The sequence below is a fragment of the Amblyomma mixtum genome, chromosome 7 (genome assembly GCF_055824585.1).
Source record: "Amblyomma mixtum isolate Tamu chromosome 7, ASM5582458v1, whole genome shotgun sequence".
Classification (NCBI taxonomy): Eukaryota; Metazoa; Arthropoda; class Arachnida; order Ixodida; family Ixodidae; genus Amblyomma; species Amblyomma mixtum.
The window spans coordinates 77,813,533-77,840,953 of NC_143018.1; the positions used below are offsets into that span (position 1 = coordinate 77,813,533).

Sequence of the window (27,421 nt, forward strand, 5' to 3'; positions counted from 1 at the left end):
ACGACGTGAAACACGCACCAAACTCCCGCAAGAGGTCCTGGAGTTGCCTCTTTTCCGTCGGTGGAAGGCCTGGATTTATGTCTACGTTGGTGACCGCTTCGGCGTCAGCTCCAGGTGTGTCCTCCGCACAAGCAAAGCATTCGGCCACTTCCTGAACATGGTCGACGTAAGCGATGGCTGTGCCACGGAACAGATGTCGATGCTCATTGCAGAAGTTGGTGACAAGGACCTCTGTACAACCGTCATGAAGGGATCCAAGGCCCCGTGCCACCGCAACCCCCTTAGTGAGTACGAGGGAGACATTAGGCTCGACAACCCGGAGTCCCCTATGTGGCTCGTCGCAGGTAACTCTAGCGAGAATGCTGGCACGTGGTGGCACCGTAACGTTATCGTCGGCGACTCGCAGGGCGGACCGAGAACCCTGGTGCGCAGGTTCTTCTGTGGCCATTGCGGTAGAAAACGTCACCAAGCGGTTCGGCAGGTCTATGATAGCACCCTGCTCGCGAAGAAAGTCGATGCCAAGGATGACATCGCGAGAACATTCGCGGAGAACGAGAAAAGTGGCAACGAATGTGCAGCCTCGAACCGTAACCCGGGCCGCACACATGCCGAGTGGTGCGACAAGATGTCCGCCTGCCGTGCGTATGTCGGGGCCGTCCCAGGGTGTCGTCACTTTTTTCAGGGCCGTCGCAAGCCGTCCGCTAAGGATAGAGTAATCTGCGCCCGTATCGACCAACGCACTGACCTCCTTTGTGTCGACGAGAACGGGGATATCCAAGGAGACCCTGCCTTCAGCACGGCCCGTCGATGGCTGTTGTGGAGGACTCAGTCGGTGCGGCGGCGGAACCTGGTCGGCGACTGGGGTTGCGCTGTCGGAGCGATTCAAGTGGTGCGTTGGGGAAAACTCTTCGGCGATGCGGCGTTCGGCGTCGGGGCGATTGGTTCGGTGCGGCGGCGGAAGCGGGTCGGCGATCGGGGTTGCGGCATCGCGGCGAGACGAAAGGCGCGTCGGGGAAAACTGTGCAGCGATGCGGCGTGCGACGTCGGGGCGATTCAGTTGCTGCGGCGGTGGAAGCTTTGCGTCGGAACGGCGTTCGGCGGCCTCGCCTCCAAAGGCCGCCGGAGCTAGTTTTCCCGACGAGGGCTCGAGGAACCACGTTGTCCTGGGGCGAAACGGGACCCAGAGGGCGAAGACCGGCGTGGAGAGGGCGATCGCGACTCGCGGCGCGGGGGAGACGGTGAACTACGCTGGCGGGTGACATACTCAGCGATGTCTTGAGGGCCCTCTCCAGGGCGTGGACGGGGGCTGTCGATGGAAAAACCGCGTAGTCCCATTTCGCGATAGGGGCACCGCCGGTAGAGATGGCCGGCCTCACCACAGTGGTAACAGAGCGGGCGTTGATCCGGAGTCCGCCATAGGTCAGTCTTCCGAGGTGCCTGGCGCCGATCCGCCCAGTAAGGAGTCGGCTGGGCAGAGTGCACCGCGACCAATGGTGCGGTGTAAGGCGAAGGCCCAGGAGGTGGGGCCGCGCGGCGCACGACGTCCGCGTACGTGACTGGCTGGACAGGAGTCGGGTACGGCGCGGGATCGTATGGGGTCGGTTGCGGCGCCGGCACAGCTGCAGCGTCTTGTGCCCTGAGTGCCTGCCGGACTTCCTCGCGGACGACGCTGGTGACGGAATCGACGCGAGGGGCAAAGGTGGCTTGAAGGTGCTGCAGCTCCTCGCGGACCACGGAACGGATGAGTTCGCGAAGGGAGTCCGGATTCGGCCTGGGTTCATGGTCGAACCGGTCCAACGTTGATAGAGTCGGAGTTTGACGCAGTTGCCGGTCGTACTGATGGGATCTCTGCTGCAGCAATTTCTCCATGTGCACGGCGTCGGCCAGAAACTCCGCGACGGTGTTGGGCGGGTTCCGCACGAGGCCGGAAAAGAGCTGTTCTTTTACACCGCGCATCAGGTGCCGCAGCTTTTTTTCTTCAAGCATGGCTGGATCGGCGCGATGGCAAAGACGCGTCACATCCTCGACGTACATGGCAACACCCTCATTGGGAAGCTGAATTCGAGAGGACAGTGCATGCTCTGCGCTCTCCCGGCGGTCGCTGTTGGCGTACGTACTCAGGAGCTGACGTCGAAAGTCCGGCCACGTAGAGAAAGTAGTCTCATGGTTTTCGAACCACGTTCGTGCGGAGTCTTCAAGGCTGAAGTACACGTTACGCAGCTTTGTGGCGTCGTCCCAGCAGTTAAAGGTCGCGACCCGTTCGTAGTGAGCCAACCAGTCTTCGGCATCTTCAAACAGGTCACCGTGAAAGGGCTTAGGCGTGCGTGGAGTCTGAAGGGTGAGATAGGTGGGGCTGGCTGCAGGGACGGTCGTAGGCAGGGCGGGCAGTGGCGTCGCCATGAGTGGAATGGTAGTTGAAGGCGCGCTGACAACAGGGAGGGCCTCGGGGGACAGGCCTCGGATCCTCCGGCTGGCACGATGGACGGGGGTGGTCACAAGAGGCGGGCGCGGCGAGTCGTCCTCAGGAGTAGGGAGCATCGGTCGCACCTCCACCAGTGTCACGACCAGAGGAGCCGCGAAGGTAGGTGTCGGTAAGAACCCAAGACTGGGAGCCTTCTTTTAATTATAGAGTCAGCTTCCACGACACCAAACAGAACAAGCGCGCCGCGAGAGGCCACCGCCGCTTCGTCGTCGTCTTCGATTCAGCGCGGAGGCCGCGCGGCGCGTTAGGCGCGTGGCAATATTAAGGACACTCAGTGATAAGTGATAGTGACAGGGCTCGAGTGATGGTAGTGGCTTAGTGAAGGTCCAAGTGACGGTGGTGGTCGTAGTGGTACTGTTGGTGCTCCTGTCTGCAGGCCGCTAGCACAAAGAAAGAGAAGGTAGATAAGAATACCCTACTTATCCTTGGCATCAATCCAAACTATCATCTCTCATTTCTTTTTACTCTTAGATGCGCAACCCCTCGGATGTGTACGTTATATGCCACAGTTGATTGTCATTGACGTTGTGGTTCCATGTTGTTGAAAGCTTTGCCTTTAAAAAAAAAACTCCGCAACTGGTAAGGGCCTTCTCACTCTACCGTTGCCCGACACTCGCTAGGCGTAGCAAAGAAACAGTTGCGCCTGGAGCGGAAAAATAGAACCAACGCATTTTTACTCTATGTGGTTGAACAGAAGCTTAGCGCTTAAGAATGAGGTGTCCGCAAGCATTAGCTTACGATGTATTTATATCGGCTGAATTGCAATGCCTGCAAAACAGTGTTGTATCACATCAATTCGTGCGATGCGGTACCGCAACAAAGCCTTCGTGCCGAGAAATCTAAGCCAGCTAAGCGCGACTTCCTTTAAATCCTGTTAAACTAGGCCTGCGCCTCCTGCACTGATGACATCCAACATGACAGAAGGCTATTACTAAATAGAAAGAAACGAAGCAAACATTATTTGGCACTACAGATATCACGCGCAGGCGAGCTTTATTTACGTTTCTTTTTTACTTACATAATAAGGAATCGGGCTCTAAAACACTAGGCTAAAGATAGAGGAGGCCGAGAGCTTCATTAAACACAGTTTTCATTACGTGGCTTGCCGTCTCTGCAGTTCCGGGTCAGCGACATGCGGCAGCAGTGGTTCGAGATACGTGAAGCCTTGCTGAGCAGGAATAACGGGCCAAGACTAGTTCGTCGGGTCTACTCTTACCTGCTGTCCTTCTACCCAGGCTACAACTCTGGAAGACATCGGGGTATCGGTGAGACGCTGTACAACTACGATGAAGCATGTAAGCGCATTCTTTAGTTCTTCCAGCCTTATGCACTACTCACTCTAAAGCATGCCCGAGAGCTTGAGCGCTGCTTTTACGCTGCCGGTTAACACATGACGTGATGTCGGCGTCCGACTTCACTGGACTGCCAAGCATAACGCAAATGCACGGCACCGGTTGGTGCCGGAGCGCAAGAGAAACTTCCATTTTTGACGCGATAGCTTTAAGGACCCCGTGTAGCACATAAGCCGCCGTCGGCGTTAGCGCTGGCGTCGTTGGCTGTGCGCTTAAAATGCCTGGAGGAGGGCAACCTCGGGGTCAGGTGGGTCACCCAGTTGCACGTGATGCTTGTGGCGTCATCACAATCTGCCCACAGGATTATGAGCAAACTGCCCGCCGAGGCAGAGGGCTGTTCAATGATTGGGCGCTAGAGGTTGCTCGCGAAGAACAGCCTAGGTCTTACAGGCCCCACCGCTGGCAGCACCTTCCATCGCAGGGCAGTGGCGTATCTCTTAACCGCTGCACCACTGCGCCAGGAGCGGCATCAGGGCTCCCAGAGGTCTATGGATGTAAAGTAGAGATTGACCAATTCTGCATGTATGGGCATTAACGCATTAACTCTATCACGTCATATCCTTATTAAGTGTTCACTGCAGTTTTTTTTTGTTGTTGTTGTAGTTGCTAAGCAGGGATGTGGACCGAAGTGAACATTGCAAATCGAGCAAGTCTAGAATTTTTTGCGACGGTAACGGTGTGTGCACTTTCCTCTGCTGTAAAACGACGTCCTATTAGCACTCTGGTTTTGTGTCATGAATGAACGCTTGCTCATTGACCTGCGGACTGAGAATTTTGTCCTTGTTATGTTACGTTAGGAGTGACGAGGTACGTTAAAGTGCCGCTGATTTTGTACTCGACAGAAACTAGTCACAGCCTCTTCGCGAGGGACACCTACTACTCACATTTAGTGAATGTACAATGGTGCAGACTCTTCTCAGTGGTGCACGTTTCTGTGATGAACAAATTGTAGGTTGACTAAAAAGGCAGAATACACCCGCACCACTGGTGTATCGGGGATGCATGATCGAAAAGAAATATCATCGAAACACGAAGTCATTATGACCACTCTAACTTCCACACGAGTGTCGACGTATTGCCCTAGCAAACCTGTTGTTCTGTGGGCGCCAATTCGCATAAAAAACCTTCCTCCCCTGCCTGTAACTTCCAGGCTTAATACTCACTGACATTATTTGGTTAACCACGGCGGCTCAATGGCTTTGTCGTATGGTTGCTGTTGCCAAGGTGGCGGGTTAGCATTCTGGCTTTGCGGCCGGATTTTGGTGGCGCCGAAAAGTAATATTGCCTGTGGACTTCCCCAAGTAGCCGTAATTCGTTCAGAGCCTTCCATAAGGGTCCCTCATACCTCGGCCGCCGTGGTGGCTCAGTGGTTATGGCGCTCGGCTGCTGTCTCGAAAGACGCGGGTTCGGTACCGGCCGCGGCAGTCGAATTTCGATGAAGGCAAAATTCTAGAGGCCCGTGTACTGTGCGATGTCAGTGCACGTTAAAGAACCCCAGGTGGTCGAAATTTCCAGAGCCTTTCACTACGGCGTCGCTCATAGCCTGAGTCGCTTTGGAACGTTAAACATCCATAAACCAAACCCTCATATCTCGCGCGCAGCATCATGATAATAGCAGATGATATCCCTTCACCGCCTCTACTTCTTCAGTGCTTTGTGACAGCATATTTCGAGTTTACAAGGGATATGTTTTTCTTTTCAACTTCCTAGCGTGGCCTGGGAATAAAAACAGTTGATTATCAAGCATAGTTTACTTACGAAATGAATGTACATGCTTAGCCTACCATCAAACTTATTAGTCACGCCATTTGGGGCACTTCCAAATTAAAAAATTCTCTCCCGTCGTCAAACATGCTTGGCGGCTTTGCGGAGCAGACTACATTTGGCTCTTAACAGAAAATATCTTTTATTGTCTTTGTAGTAAGGTGTCACGCCAGCGTCAAAAATTATTGTATTCAAACATGCCTCGTTCACAGTTATAACGGCGGTGAGAAAGCACGTGAACGGGAGTACGAGGTTTATTACTGCCACCATTCACGATATGGGCAACTACACGTCCTCGCATGTCACGTCAGGTGAGTACAGGTTTCTCTGAGCGTGATAAAAAAAAACCTTGCTCAGCCGACGTTCTAATGGAAACTAAGAATGCGTAGGCGTAAACAAAGCAGAGCAGTTAGAGCAGACGTCGACGATGAAGCGCTGTCTAGTTTAGCTAAAACTATGTCCTTCGCCTACGTTTCCAGCTTAACTGTGTGCAAATACACGATATGGGGCGAAGAAAGCACAGAGATGCTTACTCGTTCCACGTATCGAACGTTGTGGGTAAAACGAGGGGTCTCAGCATTACAATGCCGCTTTGCACCTCGAACGCCCGTGGAGTGTTCTATTCCAGGCAGTGATCTGGTACAGCTAACCGAATCCTCGTGAAACATTTTCGATGAAATACGCCGCGGTTCTCAGATTCCTTAATTCACACCTTCATAGCACATGTCTTTCCAGATGAAAAGTGGGCCCTGGCAAACTCCTGTACAACCTGCGCCCAGTTTGTGAAGGCAGTCAATCAATCAAAACACTATTTTATTGCGAAAGCAATACTACGGTCATGAACGGCCTTTCGCGTAGCGGCGGCCGGTAGCCACGTTTGACCTTTAGGATGACCTCTGACGTCATGTCATGCCTAGTGACGTCATAGCGTGACGTAATACCAGGGTGAGAGGAGCTACCAAGTCGAGTCGTCGCACAGCGGTGGCCGGTAGCCACGCGTGACCTGTAGACGCGGCGCACTGCGTTCCTTCTGTTGGAGGCGCTGCGCTCTCTATGACGTCACCAAGGACACCACCAAGGTACACCCCAAGTCGTGCTAAGGCATAGACAAGGTGTATTGCTTTCGCAACCTACCAGGCTTAACCAAAGCTTAGCCCCCACCAATGTTTTCACTTGACATAAGAGCTGAAACGGAAAAAAAGAAAAGAAGCTATTTCGGTGTTCCTTGACAGCGCCGCTTCCTACAAGACAGAGGTGAACGCAGCACATTTTAAGACACAAAGCCAAAAAATTCGAAATAAAGAAAATCAACAATTACGTAAAGAATAAACAACCGAATCTCAGTTCCGATTACATTTGACTGCACTAGCTTCCACGAAGCCTCAACGCCGTTGGCTTTCTTCCTTCTTGCAATCATAAGCTTAGAGCTTCTTCTGGAACCGCAGTGTGCTCTACGCGCAGGTTCTTTGCTTAACGTTCTCCAAACGCTATTGGAACCAATTCGGAATTAGTCATCAACCACCTAGTCCGTGAGACGCATTATGCTCTGCGTGAGTTCAGCATACGCAGAATCAAGGGCCACCCTGAACAAAGCACATAATGGTACATAGACCGTGACAATACAGGTCGGTGATGGTGAGGCTCAGCTTTTGCGTTCAAGACACCTGAAGACAGCAAGGAGTAGTCCTATTGTACAAATAAATCCAACTAATCGGCTAGAAAATGGTGCGTACACTGTCTCTTTAAGCGTATACCGCACGCTTGTTGAGTGGCTGGCAGGCATGTGAGCGCATTCCCACGACGTGGACCTGTGAGCTCAGCAACAATACGCACCTGCGCACAGTTTCCCGCCAACGCTAGTGTGGTCTGGTAGGCTGTACCCACAAAAATAATACAGCCCCTACCAGTGTTAAATTGGGGTCCAGCTTCCTGGCTGAACTTTGACCGCAAATGTGCCTGAAAATGGGTTCCTTTTTTCTAAATAAATGTCACTATTTTCACTTGCCCAAGGAAAAATAATGAAGAAAGCGCGCAGAGCAAAAATAGTAAACTATATACGCAATTGAAAACGTTAAATACAATTCATGCTTCTTTATCTAGTGCACTTTCGGTACTTTGGTTGTGTGTTTGAGTGTATTTTACACATAAAAAGCGAATTCTTTTTATAATGGTTGCTCATCTGACGGCCGCTTGACTATAGAAGCTTTCTTTATCTGACTTAGCCTCTAAAGGCAATCCTGCGAAGCAGATTCTTGATCGTTTTCCTGCGCAAGGAGGCAATCTGCGTGCGAACTGCCACTAATGCAAAGCAAGCCAGTCGAACGCTAACTGTGCACAACCGCAGAGACGTTCCCATCTTCGGTGCACTGAGATTGCTCTTCGCTTTAAATCAAAAGTTGGCGATATGCGCGAAACAACTTAAACGTTTCTCCTTCACTTGCGTGCAGTTCTTTCAAGCCTCGATGGCATAGCTGTGCCGGCCTTTGGCGAAGGGGCAGGCAGCAGCTGGGGCAGTGCCGTATTCCTTTGACTTTACACGAACACGAGCTGACTCCGGTTGACACGAAATCTACATGCACAATCTCTCTGCATTCGCCACTCAGCGCCACGATAATGCGCTGACATGCCAACCTGCCGGCGATCGCGAGGCGTTGTCAAGGGACAGGCAGGGTGTTCGTGTTTAAACTGCGGATGTGAAAACAGCGCAAACTTTCAAAAGAGAGTCCTGGGGCCGTATTCTATAAGCTGCCTATTTTGTATTGTCCATTTCGTGTCCACATGGTCCTCTGTGATTGGTCACTCAGATATATCCGCGGCTTTCAAGCGTCTGTGGAAAGCTACACGGCCATTGGGGGATTGGCAACCGCGCCACGCCATTGGCTGTATATTGTAGCCAATAGTAGCCAGAGTGGCCCGGTCCGGTCACCGGATGTTGACAGAGCGCTGCAATCCACCTTAAGTCGCAGCCAATCGCAGCCAATTGGGAGGCAGATCGCAGCATTGCGCTTGAACGTTTTACCTTGGTTTCATTATCAAGTGCAGATGTTAGCATTAGTAATGCTACCACGAAGATGGCGACTGCACATCTAAACGGCGCAATAATTGTAACGATGGTCGCTAAACTAGACGCATGTTGTGTTTCCAGAGCAATGGAGTGGCTCCGTGGCCAGATACACCAAAGGAATGTACACTGGTGGAAATGAGATCCGCTTTCAGAAGGAGCTGCTCCAAGCCCTTACGGAGTTGCTGGAGTCTTTCGACTTTGGCCCAGACGGGTTACGCGCCCTGCTGTCTTGGAGCTTGCTCCAGGGTTTGAATTCTTATATGTCGGCCGCACATATGGTGCCCGTCGGAATCGACAGCGAGGAAGTCTGCTACGATCACGTCCTCGAGGTCATGGACTTCGCCGTGACCGCCCGCTACCTGAGATCCAGTGAGTTCCATATTTGTAAAAGGGTGCGCATCTTCTGTGGAATTATCGATAAGATAAGATAAGACTAATAAATAAATATTCATATCATTCATTACTGATTTTTTAATGATATGTATGCCCACCCCTCATGTAATGCCCCTAGTGGGCCTTTGAGGTACTAATAAATAAATAAATAAATAAATAAATAAATAAATATAAGGCTCCCAGAAGAGCAGTGCCTTTGTACATGCTGAGCGTTGATTATTTAAATATAGCAAAGAAGCTCATTAATTGGACTGCTGCCTCCCACTGTGGTCAGTTTCCTCCCAATCCTGAGCTTTGAATATTTAAAGATAAAAAAGAAGTTAAACTAATTGGACTGCTGCCCGTGGTCAGTTTGCTCACAATCCTGTGAGCAGGTTGTGGTGACGCCACGCTCATCGCAGGAGATTCTTACGGCACTATAGTAAATGTCTACCCCAGTAATGAGATGCACAACGCCCCATGTATCCATTCCACTCCCGCTGGCTAACCTGAAGAGACTAGCGCTATTGATTCTTCTTTTCTCCGCTGCTCAACGCAGAAGTCACCGTGGAAGGAATGAAGAAAGCAAGGGTCATGTTTTCCAACGTCAGCAAAGCCTTCTCATTAACTCTGCGTGACTCCACTTGGCTGAAAAACCCACTGCGCCAAGTTGCCCTGCGAAAACTTGCCAAGATGGAGGCCCGGATTGGAAGCCCTGGCCAGAGACTGGGCAAAGCATTCGTAAATGATTACTACGGTCAGTGTTTCAAACAACATCTTCCTGGTTTGACCTCGCCAGAGAGCATGCTGTGGCAAGATTTAGGCCGAATTGCCATAGTTTCTTTTTTTGCAAAAGTACTTCACCCGTTTCGTGTTCATTCGTAGAATGCGAAAGCCAATGTAAAGAAAACAAAAAGGATAATTGTCAAGAAGCGTTCATTCGCTTCCATTAAGCGCAGTGTGTACGCACATTCAGCTTAGAAGAATCTTGACTGAATGATATATACTTTCTTACGCAACGCGTATGAAGTTTTGACTTTTTTTTTTTCGACGGGTTTATAGTGCCGCCTTTTTTCCATTTGGTATTAGACGTAAACATGGCAACGCTTATGCAATGAGACGCCATCGCTTGGCTGCTCATATCTGTTACTCATTATCCGTCTTCTTATATCAGCCGAATATTCTATAACAGCATTTAAATTACAGCAACGAAACCTTCTTTTGATTGATTGCTTTCGGTGAAAGCGCAGCTGTCGCAAATACAAGCCTGCTAGAAACTTCCAACCATAAGCACCGAGCTGCAAAGGAGACATGTATCAGATTAAAGCAATGCTTCTACAGTGCGGTTGTTCAATTTCTTCTTGACTGAGTCTTCATGAATTCAAAGATTCATATACATTTCTCTAGAACATACCAGATATTTGAACACTGTGCCTTTGAAAAGTTAGCTATGTATTTGAGACGCCAAGTCAAAGTTAGTAAAATGCAATCTGCTCCACGAAAAATACAGCTCCGGAGAAAAATTTTTCCTTCTTTACAACATATTCTGCCGCTTTATTCCTTGCGCCTTTCGAGCTGAAAGAACTCGTAAAAAAAGCGCCACTTCTGAATTTCCGTTACATCCTGTTGTTCTGTAACTATAAGCGTCAGAGAAAAGCCCCGAGAAGCGTTAATGGGCGAAAGTACGTTGCACCTGATTCGAGCAATGAACAGAAGTATATTAATGTTTTGCTCTGATTGAAGTTATCCGGCCTGTCTAATGTTTACCTGCAAAGACGCTCTAACGCTGATACAATTCCTACCGTATCCGACGATAGTCTAACCGTCTATAGACTCCAGCCCTTTTAACTGCTTCACCCCGCCGCGGTGGCTCAGTGGTTACGGCGCTCGGCAGCTGACCCGAAAGACGCGGGTTCGATCCCGGCCGCGGAGGCCGAATTTCGATGAAGGCGAAATTCTAGATGCCCGTGTGCTGTGCGACGTCAGTGCACGTTAGAGAACCCCAGGTATTCGAAATTTCCGGAGCCCTTCACTACGGCGTCCCTCATAGCCTGAGTTGCTTCGGGACGTTAAACCCCAATAAACCAAAGCTTTTACCTGCTTCATCATCAATTTTTGCATGGCTATAAAACATGGACGCTACGTTGTCATATTGATCACTTCAAGCATCCGCTTGGTAACAAAAATCACAAATCTCTGCTTGCGCAGCGTCTTTTCCGGATATGTCACCGACCGCCCGTTTCCTGGACACGTGGCTCAAGGCCCGGTCTGCCCGGGCTCGCCAAAAGTGGACGGACCAGACGCACGTCTTCTTCAACATGAGCAGGGCGACCGCGTACTACGTGTACGAAGGCAACACCCTGGCTGTCCCAGCTGGCGCCCTGCAGCCCGTCTTCTTCTACACTGACGGCAACCCGGCTTTGAATTACGGAAGCCTCGGCGATGCGAGTTTCAGTCGAGTGACGTGTATCCCGACTGGGGGAGTGTCGGTCGGAATCGACGGCCATCCAAGTTTCGCGACCATAGTACCCGAAGTTTTCTACCCTCGCATAACATGCAGTGTTTAGGGATAGCTTCTTTCGAGGGAAATAGTCGTGAATCAGAATACATGTTGGAAGCCTTTAGAGATAGAGATAGTGTATTAAGTTCTACTGGAAGAAAGCGCTGTGCTGGTTGGCTCCTCCGCCGGACTTGCCTGACTTCCAGCAGGTTATAATGGGCGCCAAACTCTTCCAAAGCGGTGACATAGTCTTTTAACCCATATATAATGCGAAACAACGTTGAGGAAAAAAGAAAGCGAGCCCATGTTCTTACTTGTTTATCCACTCAAACACAATACATTGACACATTGATTTAATCAGTCAGAGCCAAACTGAACACAAACGCCATTTGAACCAATATCTCGATCCGTAGCTCACCGACTAGTTGCGATCCGCATACATATTGGTTAGAAACTGTAAATAACAGGCAGGATAAGAATTCCGCACAGTTTACTAAGAACACAAAAAACCAAAACACATTATGAAGGACGACTTCAGTAATGCAGCGAATTCATTTTTTTGCTTTGTTCAAGATGGGAATTATTTCCAAATTAGAGTTTCGACAATGTAGAATTGTATTTTCGTACATTTTTATGCTAATGGGGGTGAGATAGTTGTTTCTTTCTACTCTGCGTAATCTATATTATAAACGATACGAAGTGTGACGAAGTTATTCAAAAGTTGCTGCGAATCGAACGGTACACCATTTAGGAATTTTCGCATTCAACTGATAGATGAAGAAGTATCTCTAAAGACTGAAACAGAGGTAGCGTATGAACATGATAACTACCTGATGTTATGAACTGATTTCCTCGTTCCTAAATTTTGAATAATGTCTCCACGTATTTCGAATAGATGTGGTCCCAGAATTCAGCATATTAAGACAGGTGACTGTGAAATAAATTGAAATATATTGTTCTTAGATGTGACTGCACAAAAAATATAGCCGGCATTTTAGTAGTGTGAAGCAGATACGGGATAACTTTTTGTAGAGATATTCGATTTGTTGCTGTCAGTAAAACTGTTCCCCAAGAGATCCAGGTAATGTATTGGTGCCGTCCTCTGCCTTGAGTTATTTAGTTATGCTTCGTTTTAGTGTAAAAACAGCAAAGACATATATAAGTTTTAGGTCAGCAATGACTTTACATCCTTATAGTCAGAATGACATTTCTTTCATGCTACGACGTCATAGGCACAATTTAACATGAGTTTAGAAGATTTTTATTCCATATATCCGCGTGTGACACCACGGCCCTCTCGAGTAATCCTGAATTGGTGTGAGAATTGCCATTTCTATTCGTCCGAACGTCCGCTCTAGCGCTATACCAGAATACAGCGGAGATTAAGGCAGTGTCATCAGCGTACACAATTGCCTTCAATATATATAACGCTTTTGGCAAGTCATGCAGTAATGTATATGACGATGGGGACAAGCCCAAAGACTGGTTTCTGATGCGCCTTAACTTCGATTACGCCCTACTCTTGTTTTACATGCAGCGATTGAACAGACTGTTTTCTGTAGTTAATAATTACGAAATAAATCCAAGCTTTTTTTAGCGAAAACCGTTTCATTCTTATTTCCGCAATAAGTTCTAGTGATTCATTTTAACAGAAACCTTTTTAATGTTTAACAATACTCCTGGTACAAATTTGTTATTTTTTAATACCTTATTCAGACGGTTGGAAATTGAGAAAACCGCAGCATTATTTCGTCGCTTGCTTTCAAACACATGCCAAATTTTAGAAAGTGTTGCTTCGCGTTCTAAGAAAGCAATTGCGCGCCGAGCAAAAGCTGTTCTAACTGTGCTTGCGCTCACACCAACTGTTTCCATGGACGGCCATAGGAAATCAATGAGCGTTAGCAAAAATTCGAAATTCTCGCAGGGAATTTTACTATCCAGCATCAGGGAGTACGTGGCGGCGGACATGAAAACTGGTTTAGTTTGGTTTATTGGGGTTTAACGTCCCAAAGCGACTCAGGCTATGAGAGACGCCGTAGTGTAGGGCTCCGGATATTTCGACCACCCGGGGTTCTTTAACGTGCACTGACATTGCACAGCACACGGGCCTCTGGAATTTCGCCTCCATCGAAATTCAGCCGCCGCGGCCGGGACCGAACTCGCGTCTTTCGGATCAGCAGCGAAGGGCCATAACCACTGAGCCACCGCGGCGGGGCAGACATGAAAACTAGATGTGTTTCTTGAAGCTTGATTTGCTCCCTTTCACTTGATAATCTTTCGAAATCTGAAAGCTGCGGCCATGTAAGGTTCACAGTCACTGAGCTTTTTCAAGAAGACGGATCTCCAGAAATAGGAGACGCTTTCATCATCGCGAACCAATAGCGGTATAGCAAGCAGGTACCGCAAACTTCAGAATGGCAGGGAGCCCGCACATTTCTTTTTGCAAGTGAGTGGCTGCCTTTAAGGTTTTCGTGCTTCTGCTATAATTCAGAACTCACAAAAAGACGGTTCGGACACAAGGCCAGAGTTATTTATGCTTGCACAAAAACGGCAGGACTGCGTGAACAAGACAGGACAGGAGACTTCGAAATGAAAGTCTTGTTCTGTCCTGTTTTTTTTTTTTTTTCGCGTAGTCCTGCCTTTTTTATTGAGATGAATCAACTAAGGTTTTATTTCCTCATGATACCAGCCTGTATTTACTGCAGGCTTTGGCCCACCGCATTATGAATGCCTACGACGTCGTCGGAATAGAGTATGATGAGAATGGACAACTTAATCCCTGGATCACAGCGGATGCCCGAGCCCGCTACGTAAACAGCACGCTTTGCCTCCGCGAGTCCTATACACAAGTGAGTGAGACTGCTCCAGACGTCTATTAATCAGTGACCAAAGCTGCTGTCATACCTCGACATGAGCAGGAGGCGTACAGCAAAGTTAGTTTCTGCCAGCCCCTTGTAAAGGGATAACTCACTTGGAATAAAAAAAAGAGGAATGTCGTACAAAACAAAGTTTCTATGATGGCACAAAAATACGATGCAATGAAAAATCTCCGCAATCATTTAATTTAAGGACCATGACATGCGGGAATTCCCTTTTGATATTTTCTATGGTACCTTGCACCACTCGGTCCGAGCTGGTATTGCTTCCGCAAAGAACATGTGTAAGGCTAAAGTTTTAGTGCGACCCAAAAAGAACCACAGTACGCTATCAAGCACACCATGTATTCCGGTGCCCGTTTCAAGCTATACTCGGTGGTAACTTCTCTTGGCAGTGAAGGCAAGGCTACAGGGGCGAATCAGCCGTAACTGTATCATTCCACCAAATATCTTGGCCGCTTGACAGTGATCCTGGTCCCCTGATGACGAGGTCACTCCACTACTGCTGTAGCTGGCGCCATCTATTAACGTGGTCTTTCATGATTACGCTTCTGAGAAAACTTAAACACAAGCGGGAAACGACACATAGCACGGATGCGCGAACTGTGAACTGAATTTTTTTCCACAGTACATACGTATATAGGCGTTTCAAACTAAAATAAAATTCCAAATCGCAGTTAAGGTGTCATTTTTGTTATCATATCGACAGGCAAAATCCGTTTCTTGCACTACGGACCCGACTGGTGTATTTACGTTTTTTTTTCACTTTTTCAGAACACATTTTCTTGTCTCAAAAGTATAATGCGAATGCGTTAGATATCTCATGGACACAACACCCGGCGTCAACCAAAAAAGCAGCGGTGTTACAAAACTCACGGTTGGTCGAAATGTTATGACGTCATCAAAGGCGGGTAAAATGCGAAATGTTAACCGGTAACCTTCTGTGCTAGTACTTACAACTACACCAAATATAAATAAATAGAATCGTAATAGATTCAAAACAAAGTGTAAGTAGAATTCGAATGAAATTCAAATATAAATGGAATTGAGTTGCGATACTTTCATAACAATCGCACGTAAGCTTCGTAAATGCCTCAAGTAAATTTTTGGGGTGCGCCATACCGCTCCGCACTTTTGGTGAAATTTCGAAGGCGTAGTTAATGCTCAAAGGAGCCAAGCGGCAGAAATCAGAAACGCCCACCCCTGGCAGAAAATTCTTTCGTGGTACCTTGTGTCTGCCCATCGCGCTACACGTATCTCCTGGGAGAAAAAGCGTTTCTGATTTGGCCTACCGCAGGCGGGACGCTCGATTCACAAAGACTCGAGTCTCGACGACCTCGCGGATTCGGAGAACATCGGGGACACTGTGGGTGCTGTGACGGCCTACCGGGCGCTCCGGAGCCTACCCAGCGACCAGCAAACCCAGACGCTCCCAGGCCTCAACCTTACCGCCGATCAGCTCTACTTCGTAGGCCGTTGCATGACGCTGTGCAAACGGGACAGCCGCAAGTCGAGTGGACGCTACGCGAGCCCCCGGGCGCGGTGCAACGTGCCTGCGATGAACATGGCCGCTTTCTCTTGGGCTTTCGGCTGTCGCATCACAGCGCCTATGAACCCATATTCCAAGTGCTCCTTCTGGATGTAGCTGCCCCGCCACAAAGTAACCGCGGGACCTTTTTCTAATAGCACAATCTCTCCTTGTCTATAATACCTTGTTGAATGATGCAAAAGCTCTAATAAAAGTACTGGTTGGAACGTTGCGTGAGCGTGACGGTTGGTTAATACTTTCCGAGACCTTTCGCACCAGTATGGTCTCCCATTCTGCTGCCGCTACCATGTATCAGCCGCAAATGCGTGGAGGTGCTCCGCGAGCTGATAGCGGTTTCATACCGGGCACAATTTTGATGTAGGTTGAAGTCAACACGGGGTATCTGTTGCAACCAGCGTCTCTACTTCGGCGGGCGCGGTTACAGCTACGCGTGTCTTTTCTTTCTGTCTTTCTGTCATATCTTTCAATTTTCTTCTGTCCGCACGTGGCAGCGGTGGTGACTCAGCTGCAGCCAGTCGGCAGGTCCGTGCAGTTTTCCTTTTCATCCTTCTTTGTCAGTCAGTCAAGCCAGTCAGTCAGTCGAGGACCACAGCGCAACCTAACAGTTAGACTTTGGAGCGCCGCAATGATGGATACCGAGAATGACCAGACAGCAATTACAGCACGTTTATCACTTCGCCAGCAGTCTACGGGTACTGCACGCCAGAAGTAAAACTGAGCCCGTGAGCTGTGACAAAACTTGTGCTTGCCCAATCATGAAAGTTGAAATGGCTACAAACTATGCGCACATCTTTCACTTCCTAATCAATATGAGTGTTTTATTGCATTATTCATTGCAGCGTTGGTTTCAGCGACCGCTGAAGAATGAGGGACCCATCGCTAAGTATACCTTTGTCTGTGGTAAAGCAAACAAGCGAAGGGATGAGGGGCTCGTTATAAATATGACAGAAGCCAACAGCCACAGAAACCAAGGGCACAGGGGATTTTTAATTAATTTATTTATTTTGTGGTGTTGATCAGTTTAGAATATTCTGAATATGTTATCGCTTAAAGCTAATTGATTAGAAAAGCTGAAGAAAAAACAACCACATGCCGCCGGTGGAATCCGAACCCACGACCTCCGAATTACGCGTCCGGTGCTCTACCTCTGAGCTACGGCGACGGCTGTCAAATCTTCTGCTTTAGGGGGTATTTATGTTTACAAATAGCCTAACCTTGAGAGTGTTCATCAGCGCCACCCACGTTCATAAGCGGCGGACGTGGAACGTCCCGAGTTACCGCAGGTGTGACGTAGAACGCCATCGAACGGAGAGGGTGAAAGCTGGTTTCTGGTTTCTGTGGCTGTTGGCTTCTGTCATATTTATAACGAGCCCCTCATCCCTTCGCTTGTTTGCTTAATTGCTTAGCGAGGGCCTCGGTTCTGGCAGCCTTGATGCCATAGGAAGCATAAGAGGGTTCTCACGCAGCTTCCACCCTCTCCGTTCGATGGCGTTCTACGTCACACCTGCGGTAACTCGGGACGTTCCACGTCCGCCGCTTATGAACGTGGGTGGCGCTGATGAACACTCTCAAGGTTAGGTTATTTGTAAACATAAATACCCCCGAAAGCAGAAGGTTTGACAGCCGTCGCCGTAGCTCAGAGGTAGAGCACCGGACGCGTAATTCGGAGGTCGTGGGTTCGGATCCCACCGGCGGCATGTGGTTGTTTTTTCTTCAGCTTTTCTAATCAATTAGCTTTAAGCGATAACATATTCAGAATATTCTAAACTGATCAACACCACAAAATAAATTAATTAAAAATCCCCTGTGCCCTTAGTTTCTGTGGCTGTTGGCTTCTGTCACATTTGTCTGTGGTAGGCCGTTTAAACCGACCACATTAAACGCTATGAATTTAGAGCTACTTCAACGCTTAATATATCAACGAAAAATTGCCATTCATATCTTAAACTCCTTATACAGCTAACGCTGGTGCGTTAATCCGGCGCGCTGATTGAGACGCGCAGCAAAGGGAACGGACTGAAGGCTTTATAGAAGGAGATAGGCATCGTGAGGTTGATTAAACCTCGCATCTAGAGTTAAGGCGAGGAATTGTATCGCTGGCAGATGCAGTTCTTTGTGGCGTTTATAAAAAATTACATAGAATGTTTCCTACATTCCAATCGGAGCGAAAGCACGTGTTGGAGAATGTGGCCGTTTTAAATTTAAGCCTCAGTGGTCACTGCGGAAGCTTAACTCTTCGTTTCTAAATGAGGAGGACTTCAAGCAGCGAGTAAGGGCAGCGTTGGAATCTTGCTTGACCATGTGAGTCCCATTATTTGCAGCTTGGGAGCCGTTTAAGCAGGAAGTTCGTGGCGTAGCAATTGAGATTGGCTCCATGAGGTCTTACTTTAAGCATGGTGAGGAGTTTCAGAGCCTTTATAATTTGCACGAACTTGAATGCGAGGCTCCAGGGTTGTACACAGAAGAAATTCCAGCTGTAAAGTGTCACCTTCAAAAGTTCGATGCAGAACGCTTTCGAGCGGCCCCTGCACGATCCCGCAGTAATCGTGCTTTGCACTGCGAGGAGCCAACTAGACAGGCCTTGCTTGATGAGCGTCGGAACGTGAGTGCCAAGCGCGACTCTGAGATGGTGCCCTGGTCGCAAGCGCAATGAAAGATGAAATAGTAACCGAGTTTGCCAATATTCCTCAAGAGAAAAGTCTACAACAGCTGCATCTCACCGGCACTCATCTACGGGGCAGAAACGCGGAGGCTAACAAAGAGTGTTCAGCTTAAGTTAAGGACAACGCAGCGAGTTATGGAAAGGAAAATGATAGGTGTAACGTTAAGAGATCGGAAGCGGGCGGAGTGGGTGAGAGAACAAACGCGCGTTAATAATATCCTAGTCAGAATCAAGAGAAAGAAATGGGCTCGGACAGGGCATGTAATGAGAAGGCAAGATAACCGGTGGTCCTTAGGGGTAACAGAGTGGATTCCAAGAGAAGGCAAGAATCAAGAGGAAGAAATGGGCTTGGACAGGGCATGTAATGAGAAGGCAAGATAACCGGTGGTCCTTATGCGTAACAGAGTGGATTCCAAGAGAAGGCAAACGTAGCAGGGGGCAGCAGAAAGTTAGGTGGGTGGATGAGAATAAGAAGTTTGCGCGGATACGATGGCCGCTACTGGCAAAGGACAGGGTTAATTGTAGAGGCATGGGAGAGGCCTTTGCCCTCCAGTGGGAGTAGTCAGGCTGATGATGATGATGGTGATGATGTTCATGGTGATATTACGGAAAACTGACGATAGAGAAAAACAACGATTTGTAGATGGCTACTGACCTATCACGTTTTCTAATGTTGATTACAAGATCTTCGTTAAAGTCCTCTCGAATCGCCTACAGCTTGCAAGGCTACTTTGATTGGACCTCATCAAACATGTGGCTTGAGGGGTCGGTCTATCTAATCTACATATAGCGCGCACAGTGTTGCAGTATTGCAGTGACACTCACGAACAATTAGCACTGCAGCAAATTGACCTGGCAAAGGCGTTCGATCGGGTGTCCCATTCGTTTCTTTTTTGTCTTCTAAATCCCGTCAATCTTGGTTAAGTTCTTTCTACTGGTATACGCCTTTGTTAAAAAAAACTGTTCAACGCACTTGATTCTTAATGGCCGTTTCTCACAACCAGTTCAAATTCAGTCCTCTGTGAAACAGGGCTGCCCGCTGTCTCTTCTGTTTGCATTATGCTTGGAACCACTTTGTCTAAGTGTTATAGACAGTGCAGCTGTCCATGGTTTTCGTATTATGGGTCACGAACTGAAGGTGTTAGCCTATGCGGATGACCTCGCGTTTTTTCTGCTCTGACAAGCCAAGCATCAATAAGGTTATGCATTTAACAGAAGACCGGTTCAGTGTCAGGAGCTCGAAATAATCGTTCTCAGGGTTGCGGTCTCTGGTTTGGTATGTGGGGAACGACGCCTGCCGAATGCGCTCGTATACAATGGAGACGTACGCCACCTAAGTACCTTGGTGTTCCTTTGAGTGCCTATGAGCACAGTAAGCTTTACTGGAAAGACCACGTGCCAACTCTTCAACGCTATGCTGAGACTGTTGTGCCCCGTGGTCTCCCGATTTTTGGCAGGGCGACCGCATGCAATCTGTTTTTCGCCACTAAAATTTGTCACGTACTGAAAAATTATTCATTGCACAAGACTTTACATGCAACGTTTCCACAGAGTTTTCGCAACTTTTGTGTGAGGTTCGTGTTTTGAATCAACGAGGCCTGGTAACCTTTTCCGGCCTGTAAGCGCTGATGGCCTCGGTTTAGTCCTCCTGTATGTTCGACAGGCGTTTTCACGTTCCTTGTTTTTCCGGGACACTACACACCCAATAATGCGGGCATTCCTGCAAGTAAATTTAGCTCAAGCTTTACCGAGCATCACTGTTTCTTGTAATGATTCTGATCGTCCGTGTTTGTGGGCATTGACGCATGAGGTGTATTTTTCTGTTCGTTTCATACTTGTTCGTTTTTTCCCTGAGTTCCTTTATTCGGTGTCAAGAAAACGGTTTTACAAAGACTTAATCTCTATGCTCTTTGCTCCGCCATTGTACTGCTCTGTGTGTTTTGGTTTACCGGGAACATGGCGTACTCAAGAGAGTACGTAAAATGCCCCTCTCGCCATGTACAAAAACATTTTAATTCAAGGTACACACTGAGACATTACCACTTACACATGGCTAGAGGGAAAAAAAATTCAGTGAGCACTTTAACTGTCTGAAGTGCGTAGAGGAGTAAGTGTTTTCCGCACCACTCTGACTGCCCCTGTGGCACTGGTGACGTCACCACTCGATGAGGTCACACATAATTCATGACTAATTACTAACTAATGACAAATTACTATTGTATGGCTAATTACTGATTGATGACTAAATACTAATCAACTGCTAATTAATGACGCTTAAGCTTCGCCTTTAGGAGGGGAACGCGACAGCGTGTTGTAGAGCTGCCAGGGAGTCCACAGAACGCCAGCACCCAATCGGCGCGATGCCTTGCCCTTTGAACGCAACGCTTTTTGAGGAAAGGAAATGGAGCAGTAATTCTCTGTCATCTCGGTGGACACCTGAACCGCATCGCACAGGAAGGGAGGAAGTCGGAGTGAAAGAAGAAAGAGGGGCCGTAATGAAGAAAATGAAAATTGTATTTTAGAAAAGTAAATTACGCAGGAACTGTCTCATATCTTGATGGACACCTGCCAAAATTACCACAGGCACTTTGGAAATTCTAGTGTCCTTGGCGAAAGCCTTGTTGTGGTCAACCCACTGCCGCTGCCCCTTACCCTAACCCACTATCATCCCTCCTTCCCCACTCCTGCTTGCGCCCTATGCCCAGAACCCTTCGCTTCTTCCCTCCACATCCTTTCCCTCTGCCCGGCGGACCCTCCCCCGCGGGACCTAGAGAACCTCAAGACCTGGGAGGACTGGGAGACCCTGCTGCGCTCGGAGGACCCGGCCGTGCAGACCATCGCCACCGGCCGTGCTGCCAGTGTTATGAACCTTAGGAACATAAACACTTGAGTGCAGTGGGGTCGTGCGGGGACCCTGGGGCGTGCCCCGAATTCCTGTTAAATTAAAGTTTTAGAGCGCAGCTCTTTGGCGTCCGTTCCTGGGTTTCGCTTCGTCGTCGGTGTCGGCCTCGTAACCAGCTCCGCCCCCCATTCATCCCCCCAACGCTAGCAGCGACCGACTGATACCGCTGGATGCCGCTGACGCCGCTAGAGAGTCAAGATAACGTGACTGCATAGAACACCGTCGCCGCCATGCAGAAAGAGGAGGAAAGGGTCCCCCCCCCCCCCCCCCCCTGTTCTTGTGTGGCGGATAGGGTGCTCTTCAGTTGCCGACGCGCCGGTTGCCGACGCGCAGTTGTCGACGCGCCGACGATTACGTTACTTTACGTTCTGTGATAGCGCCGACGCGCAGTTGTCGACGCCGACGATTACGTTACTTTACGTTCTGTGATAGCGCCGACGATTACGTTACTTTACGTTCTGTGATAGCGCATACATGTGTTGCTCGATTTCTTTGCCTCAATCTATCGAAAAGGTGAAACAGCTTATTTGCTGCGCTCAAATTTCGCATTAGGAAGTAACGTAATCGTCGGTATTTTCTCTCTCTCTCTCTCTCTCTCTCTTCCCCGAACCGCTTGGCGCGTGGCTGGCTTCCCCCGCACGTGCGGTTTTGACCGCACCACAGCCGCGCTTCGCGTTAGCGGTCGAAGCCAAGATTTGCTACAGCTGGGCATGCGCGAAACCGAGTGACGTCACACGCGGCACAAATAAAAAAATAGACAAAGAGTGCGCCAGGATTGGTTGGTAAACATTTATTAAAACAGTCAAGGGGCCGAAGGCCCTGATCTAGGGGTCGACCAAGACTCCTTGGAATCTGGCAGCCTCTAGAGCGAGACCGATGAGCGTTCGTTGGTCGTCTAGGGTAGAGCTGCGTAGACGAGCCTCCCAGGTATCTTGTGTGGGTGTTGGCATGTGTTGTCGTGGACAAGTCCAGACCATATGAAGGAGGTCTGCTGGGATATTGCAGTGTTTACACATCGGCATATACCGTTCAGGAAATATATTATGGAATCTTTTGGGATTGGGGAAAGTGTCCGTCTGGAGTTGGCGCCATACGATGGCCTCTGTCTTTGTAAGTTCTTGGTGCGAACCTGGATAGAGTTGGCGAGAAAGACGATAGTGCTGGAGCAGATCGCGTGAAGTGATTATGGTGTCCTTCCTGACCAAGGCGGGCATGTTGGGGGCGGGGTGATAAGCTGCTCGGAAAGTGAGCCCTCGAGCTAGCTTATGTGCTCCCTCATTACCCTTCAGACCCATGTGGGCTGGAGCCCATATTAGTATGGTCAGGTGTTTAGGAGGATTTGATACGAGTACGCGAAACGCTTCGACTGAAATACGGCCATGATTAAAATTAAGAATGGCGCGCTGTGAGTCACTTATGACTACTCTAGCTTTAGAAGTGGAGAGCGCGAGAGCAATAGCTACTTCCTCCGCTGTAGTGATATGTGAAGTGCGTACGGAGCAGGAGGCATGAAGAGTCATGTTCTCATCTGTGGCAACCGCTGTTGCAGCAGTCCGAGTAGGATGGTCTGCCGCGTCTGTGTAAAGCACGTCAAGTCGGCCAGCGTATCGCTGCTGGAGTGACGCGGCCCGAGCTTCTCTGCGATCTTGATGATGAGTTGGATGCATGCTGCGGGGGAGAGGGAGAGTCTTGATGTTGGCCCTGATGGCAGGTGGGAGATTGACCACCGAGGATGGCGGACGGAAGGGAGCGATGCGAAGTCGTTCGAGGATAGAGTGCGCCAGGAAACGCATATCTCGGTGGACACCAAAACCACGTCGTAAGAGAAGGAAAATGAAAAAAAAAATGGTTTTAAGGGAAGGAAACGACGCCTGTCTCTCATATCTCGGTGGACACCCGTCATCCGTTTGTAGACGAAGGGAGGAAGTGGGAGTGAAAGAAGAAACAGAAAGGGGGGCCATAATGAAGAAAATGAATTTGAGGAGAGGAATTTACGGAGGAGGTAGCATCGCTGCGCGGAGGAAAGGCCTCAGTTGGCACGATTCCAGCGCACGGATGGACACCGCGAGCATGGACGGACACCGCCAGCATGGACGGACAAAGCGAGCATGAGCCATTAAAGGCTTTCGCCTTAAAATTGGTTGTAGCTTGACCAATGGCGATCCTGAGTAGAATTGCGAAAGCAACGGCTTGACAATCGCAGCGGCGGCGGCATCTCAGGGGGCACTTTAACTGTCTCACGTGCGTAGAGCGAAAGCGTGTTCCGCACCACTTTGACTGCCTCTGTGGCACTGGCGACATCACCACTGAATGACGTCACACAGAATTCATGACTAATTATTAACGACAAATTACTAATTGATGGTCAATTACTGTTTAATCACTACATACTATTAACTGATAATTAATGACGCTTAAGCTTCGCCTTTAGCAGTGGAACGCAACAGCGTGTTGTAGCGCTGCCAGGGAGTCCACGGAACGCCACCACCCGTTCGGCGCGATGTCTTGCCCTTTGAACGCAACGCTTTTTGAGGAAAGGAAATGGCGCAGTAATTCTCTGCCATCTCGGTGGACACCTGAACCACACCGTAAAGGAAAGGAGGAACGCCACCACCCGTTCGGCGCGATCTTTTGCCCTTTGAACGCAACGCTTTTTGAGGAAAGGAAATGGCGCAGTAATTCTCTGTCATCTCGGTGGACACCCGAACCGCACGGTACAGGAAGGGAGGAACGCCACCACCCGTTCGGCGCGATGTCTTGCCGTTTGAACGCAACGCTTTTTGAGGAAAGGAAATGGCGCAGTAATTCTCGGTCATCTCGGTGGACACCAGAACCGCACCGTACAGGAAGGGAGGAAGTCGGATTGAAAGAAGAAAGACGGGGCCGTAATGAAGAAACGAAATTACGCAGTAACTGTCTCACACTCGCTCCTAGCGCATGCGCAGTTGGGGCTCTCCGGGTCTCCGCGAACGAAAGGTATTTTCGAAACAATAGAACATTATTTTCATCCATTGAAATGATACAATACTCTTCTCAGTGCATGCAATACCGCAGTCCCTCAGTACCGCACGACTGCCCGCCGATTGCGAGTGGAGTCGCTACCATTAGCCTCCACTGGCAAGTGTTCACTAGCAAGGCGAGAAAGAGCTCAAGGTAAGACAGCAAACTTATGTTCTGCCTTTGCGAAAACATTTTGCCTTCTCTTCTGCATTCAATTCCAGAGTTCCGCTCAATGCTTCGCATGAAATTCTTATTCTAACCAAAAGAAATGCTGCGTCATTGAGGCATATTTATAAAGTTATCAACGTTTCTATAAAAGACAATGATAGAATCTACAAAAATAGGCCACATTTGATGCCCGCTATGGTTGCTCAGTGGGTCGGGCGCTACACTCTTAGCAAAAAAACACCCAAAAGGGAGTAAATGGCTTGTCCTCTAACGCACACCCAAAAGAAGGTTTTTTTTACTCCATATGAATTTCTTTGGAGGAGAAATTCTAAAGGCCCGTGTACTGTGCGATGTCAGTGCACGTCAAAGAACCGTCGAAATTTCGAAAGAATGGTCGAAATTTCCGGAGCCCTCCACTACAGCGCCTTAGTCGCTTTGGACGTTAAACCCCATAAACAACAACCATATGTATGGCGTTTTTAAGCATGAAATGCTTTTAGCTCCCGTTGTCGGCAGTGTGGTGACGTCACGCCGAGACCGAGATCCACTCATCCGGGCTCCGAAACGAGAACATCCGGGCACCGTACGAGAGGCTCTCTAAGCCCTCCTACGCGACCGGCATGCAAGCGCCGGTTGGTCTCCAAACTAGTCACAAAAAATAACTGCTGCCAGTGCCTTCTCAATGTTTATCAAGATATCAGTCGAGCTGTGCGTTTGATAATGCACGGAATTATAATTTCCGATTTCTAATAACGCATGCAAAAAGCACATACATGCCACAATATTATAGCATGAAATGCTTTACGGTGCGGTTCGGGTGTCCACCGCGATGACAGAGAATTACTGCTCCATTTCCTGTCCTCAAAAAACGTTGCGTTCAAAGGGCAAGGCATCGCGCCGAACAGGTGGTGGCGTTCCTACCTTCCTGTAAGGTGCGGCTCGGGTGTCCACCGAGCTGACAGAGAATTACTGCGTAATTTCCTTTCCTCAAAAAGCGTCGCGTTCAAAGGACGAGGCATCACGCCGAACGGGTGGGGGTGTTCCGCGGACTGCCTGGCAGCGCTACAACACGCTGTCGCGTTCCACTCCTAAAGGCGAAGCTTAAGCGTCATTAATTAGCAGTTTATTAGTATTTAGTCATTAATCAGTCATTACACACTAATCAGTAATTTGTCATTACTTCGTCATGAATTATGTGTGACGTAATCCAGTGGTAACATCACCAGTGTCACATACGCAAAGTGGTGCTGAAAACGCTTTCGCCTCTACGCACTCTGGACAGTTTCGAACGCGCTGCATATACATTCTTCTCAGGCCTGCGTCTCGTCGTGTCCGCGTACGCTTCGCATTATGCCCGTAAACATTTCATGCTTACTCTACTCTCGGTTACGGGAGAGGCGGAGTTTTTTTATTTACTCCCTTATATAAGGGAGTAAATTTTTTACTACCTACAGGAATAGTGCCCAAATATGGCGTCATGTTTATTCTCATTCAGGCTCATTCTTACAGCAGTGGCAGCGGCGGTAATGGACAGCACCTGCGGGGGCCGCCGGCAGCCCAACTTGGGAAACTGCGCTGCCCTAATGTAACTTCGCGTCACACCTTCTATTCGCCGTCTGCAAACCCAGCGGCGACGTAGGCGGCAGGAGTCGTCTGCTTGTAGTCTCTTTTTGCTGTACGAGCTCGTTTGGTTGGCAGTGTTTGTAGATAAAGGAATGTAACATTATAATCAATAGCTGAAAACTGAGAAGGAGTCGCTGGGTAGTTTTCACGGTCATGCACCACGCTATATTTGACTAAAAACCAAAGCAGAAAAGTTGTAAAACACCCCTGATGGTAGTTTGGAATGACAGTGTTTGCTTTCATATTCACTTCATTAAGGCTTGGCTTTTCAGTATGATTGAGGAAAAATGCCGCCTACATGAGCTTAATGAAGAGCTCAGCGTTGACACTACGTTCTATCACAGTTCCATGTTCATGCAACACATAATCTGCTGCAACACATTACGAGGACCACTGAAAAAAGCCTGTGAGAATTAGGCCTAAGCGGGGGCTGTAACGCGGTGGCGACACTAACAAAGGAAATGCAGGTATGGTTACAGCACTGGAGGCTTCACAGGAGCAATTAAATTATGTAGCGTACTGTAGCGTAAAATGGCGACAAGCCGATATCTTGTACCGCGGCAGGCGCCCGTGAAGGAGCAGAAGCGACGATGGTAACCAAAGTCTTCACTCACTGCCATTACCAGAGACTGACCAGAAGCAGACGAGACGCTAGGTGGCTGGGCAGATAGTACAAAATGGTGTTTTTAAGCATGAAATGATTTTAGCTCCCGTTGTCGGCAGTGTGGTGACGTCATGCCGACGCCGATAGCCAACATCCGGGCACTGAATTCCACTCATTAGGGCAATGAAACGAGAGCATCCGGGCACCGTACGAGATTTAACGAGACTCTCTAAGCCCTCCTACAGGAGCGGCTTGACCGGCTTACAAGCGCCGATAGCTTCGCGCCGAACGGGCGATGGCGTTCCTGTCTTCCTGTACGGTGCGGTTCGGGTGTCCACAGAGATGGCAGAGAATTACTGCGCCATTTCCTTTGCTCAAAAAGCGTTGCGTTGGATGGATGGATGGAAACAACTTTATTACAAAAAAAAAAAATCTTCCAGCGTGGTCCCCTACTGGTCCAGGAGTCCACGGGCTTGTGCTTCACGTAAAGCCCGATCCACCAG

At 48.9% G+C, this 27,421-nt stretch overlaps 2 protein-coding genes across 2 annotated transcripts in view; both read left to right on the forward strand.

The window, feature by feature from the left end:
* The window catches only part of LOC149336566 (uncharacterized), a 64,900-nt gene extending 61,106 nt beyond the window's left edge, over nt 1-3,794 (forward strand). The window contains exon 10 of the mRNA XM_089554174.1: nt 3,600-3,794. Coding sequence (XP_089410300.1) covers nt 3,600-3,794 — 195 coding nt within the window. The remainder of the gene's footprint in view (nt 1-3,599) is intronic.
* Nucleotides 3,795-5,875: 2,081 nt separating this feature from the next.
* LOC149336567 (neprilysin-1-like) lies at nt 5,876-16,149 on the forward strand. Its single transcript, XM_089554175.1, has 6 exons — nt 5,876-5,909; nt 8,744-9,031; nt 9,594-9,791; nt 11,243-11,478; nt 14,240-14,383; nt 15,708-16,149. The coding sequence occupies exons 1-6, from the start codon at nt 5,876-5,878 to the stop codon at nt 16,053-16,055; spliced, it is 1,248 nt and encodes a 415-aa protein (XP_089410301.1). The 3' UTR covers nt 16,056-16,149.
* The last annotated feature ends 11,272 nt before the right edge of the window (nt 16,150-27,421 follow it).

Bases quoted from the DNA above. Each gene is read 5' to 3' on its own strand.
- LOC149336567 (XM_089554175.1), top strand. From the start codon at position 5,876: ATGGGCAACTACACGTCCTCGCATGTCACGTCAG. The intron at 9,032-9,593 runs GTGAGTTCCATA...TGCTCAACGCAG, and splicing joins CGCCCGCTACCTGAGATCCA to AAGTCACCGTGGAAGGAATG. The intron at 14,384-15,707 runs GTGAGTGAGACT...GGCCTACCGCAG, and splicing joins TCCGCGAGTCCTATACACAA to GCGGGACGCTCGATTCACAA.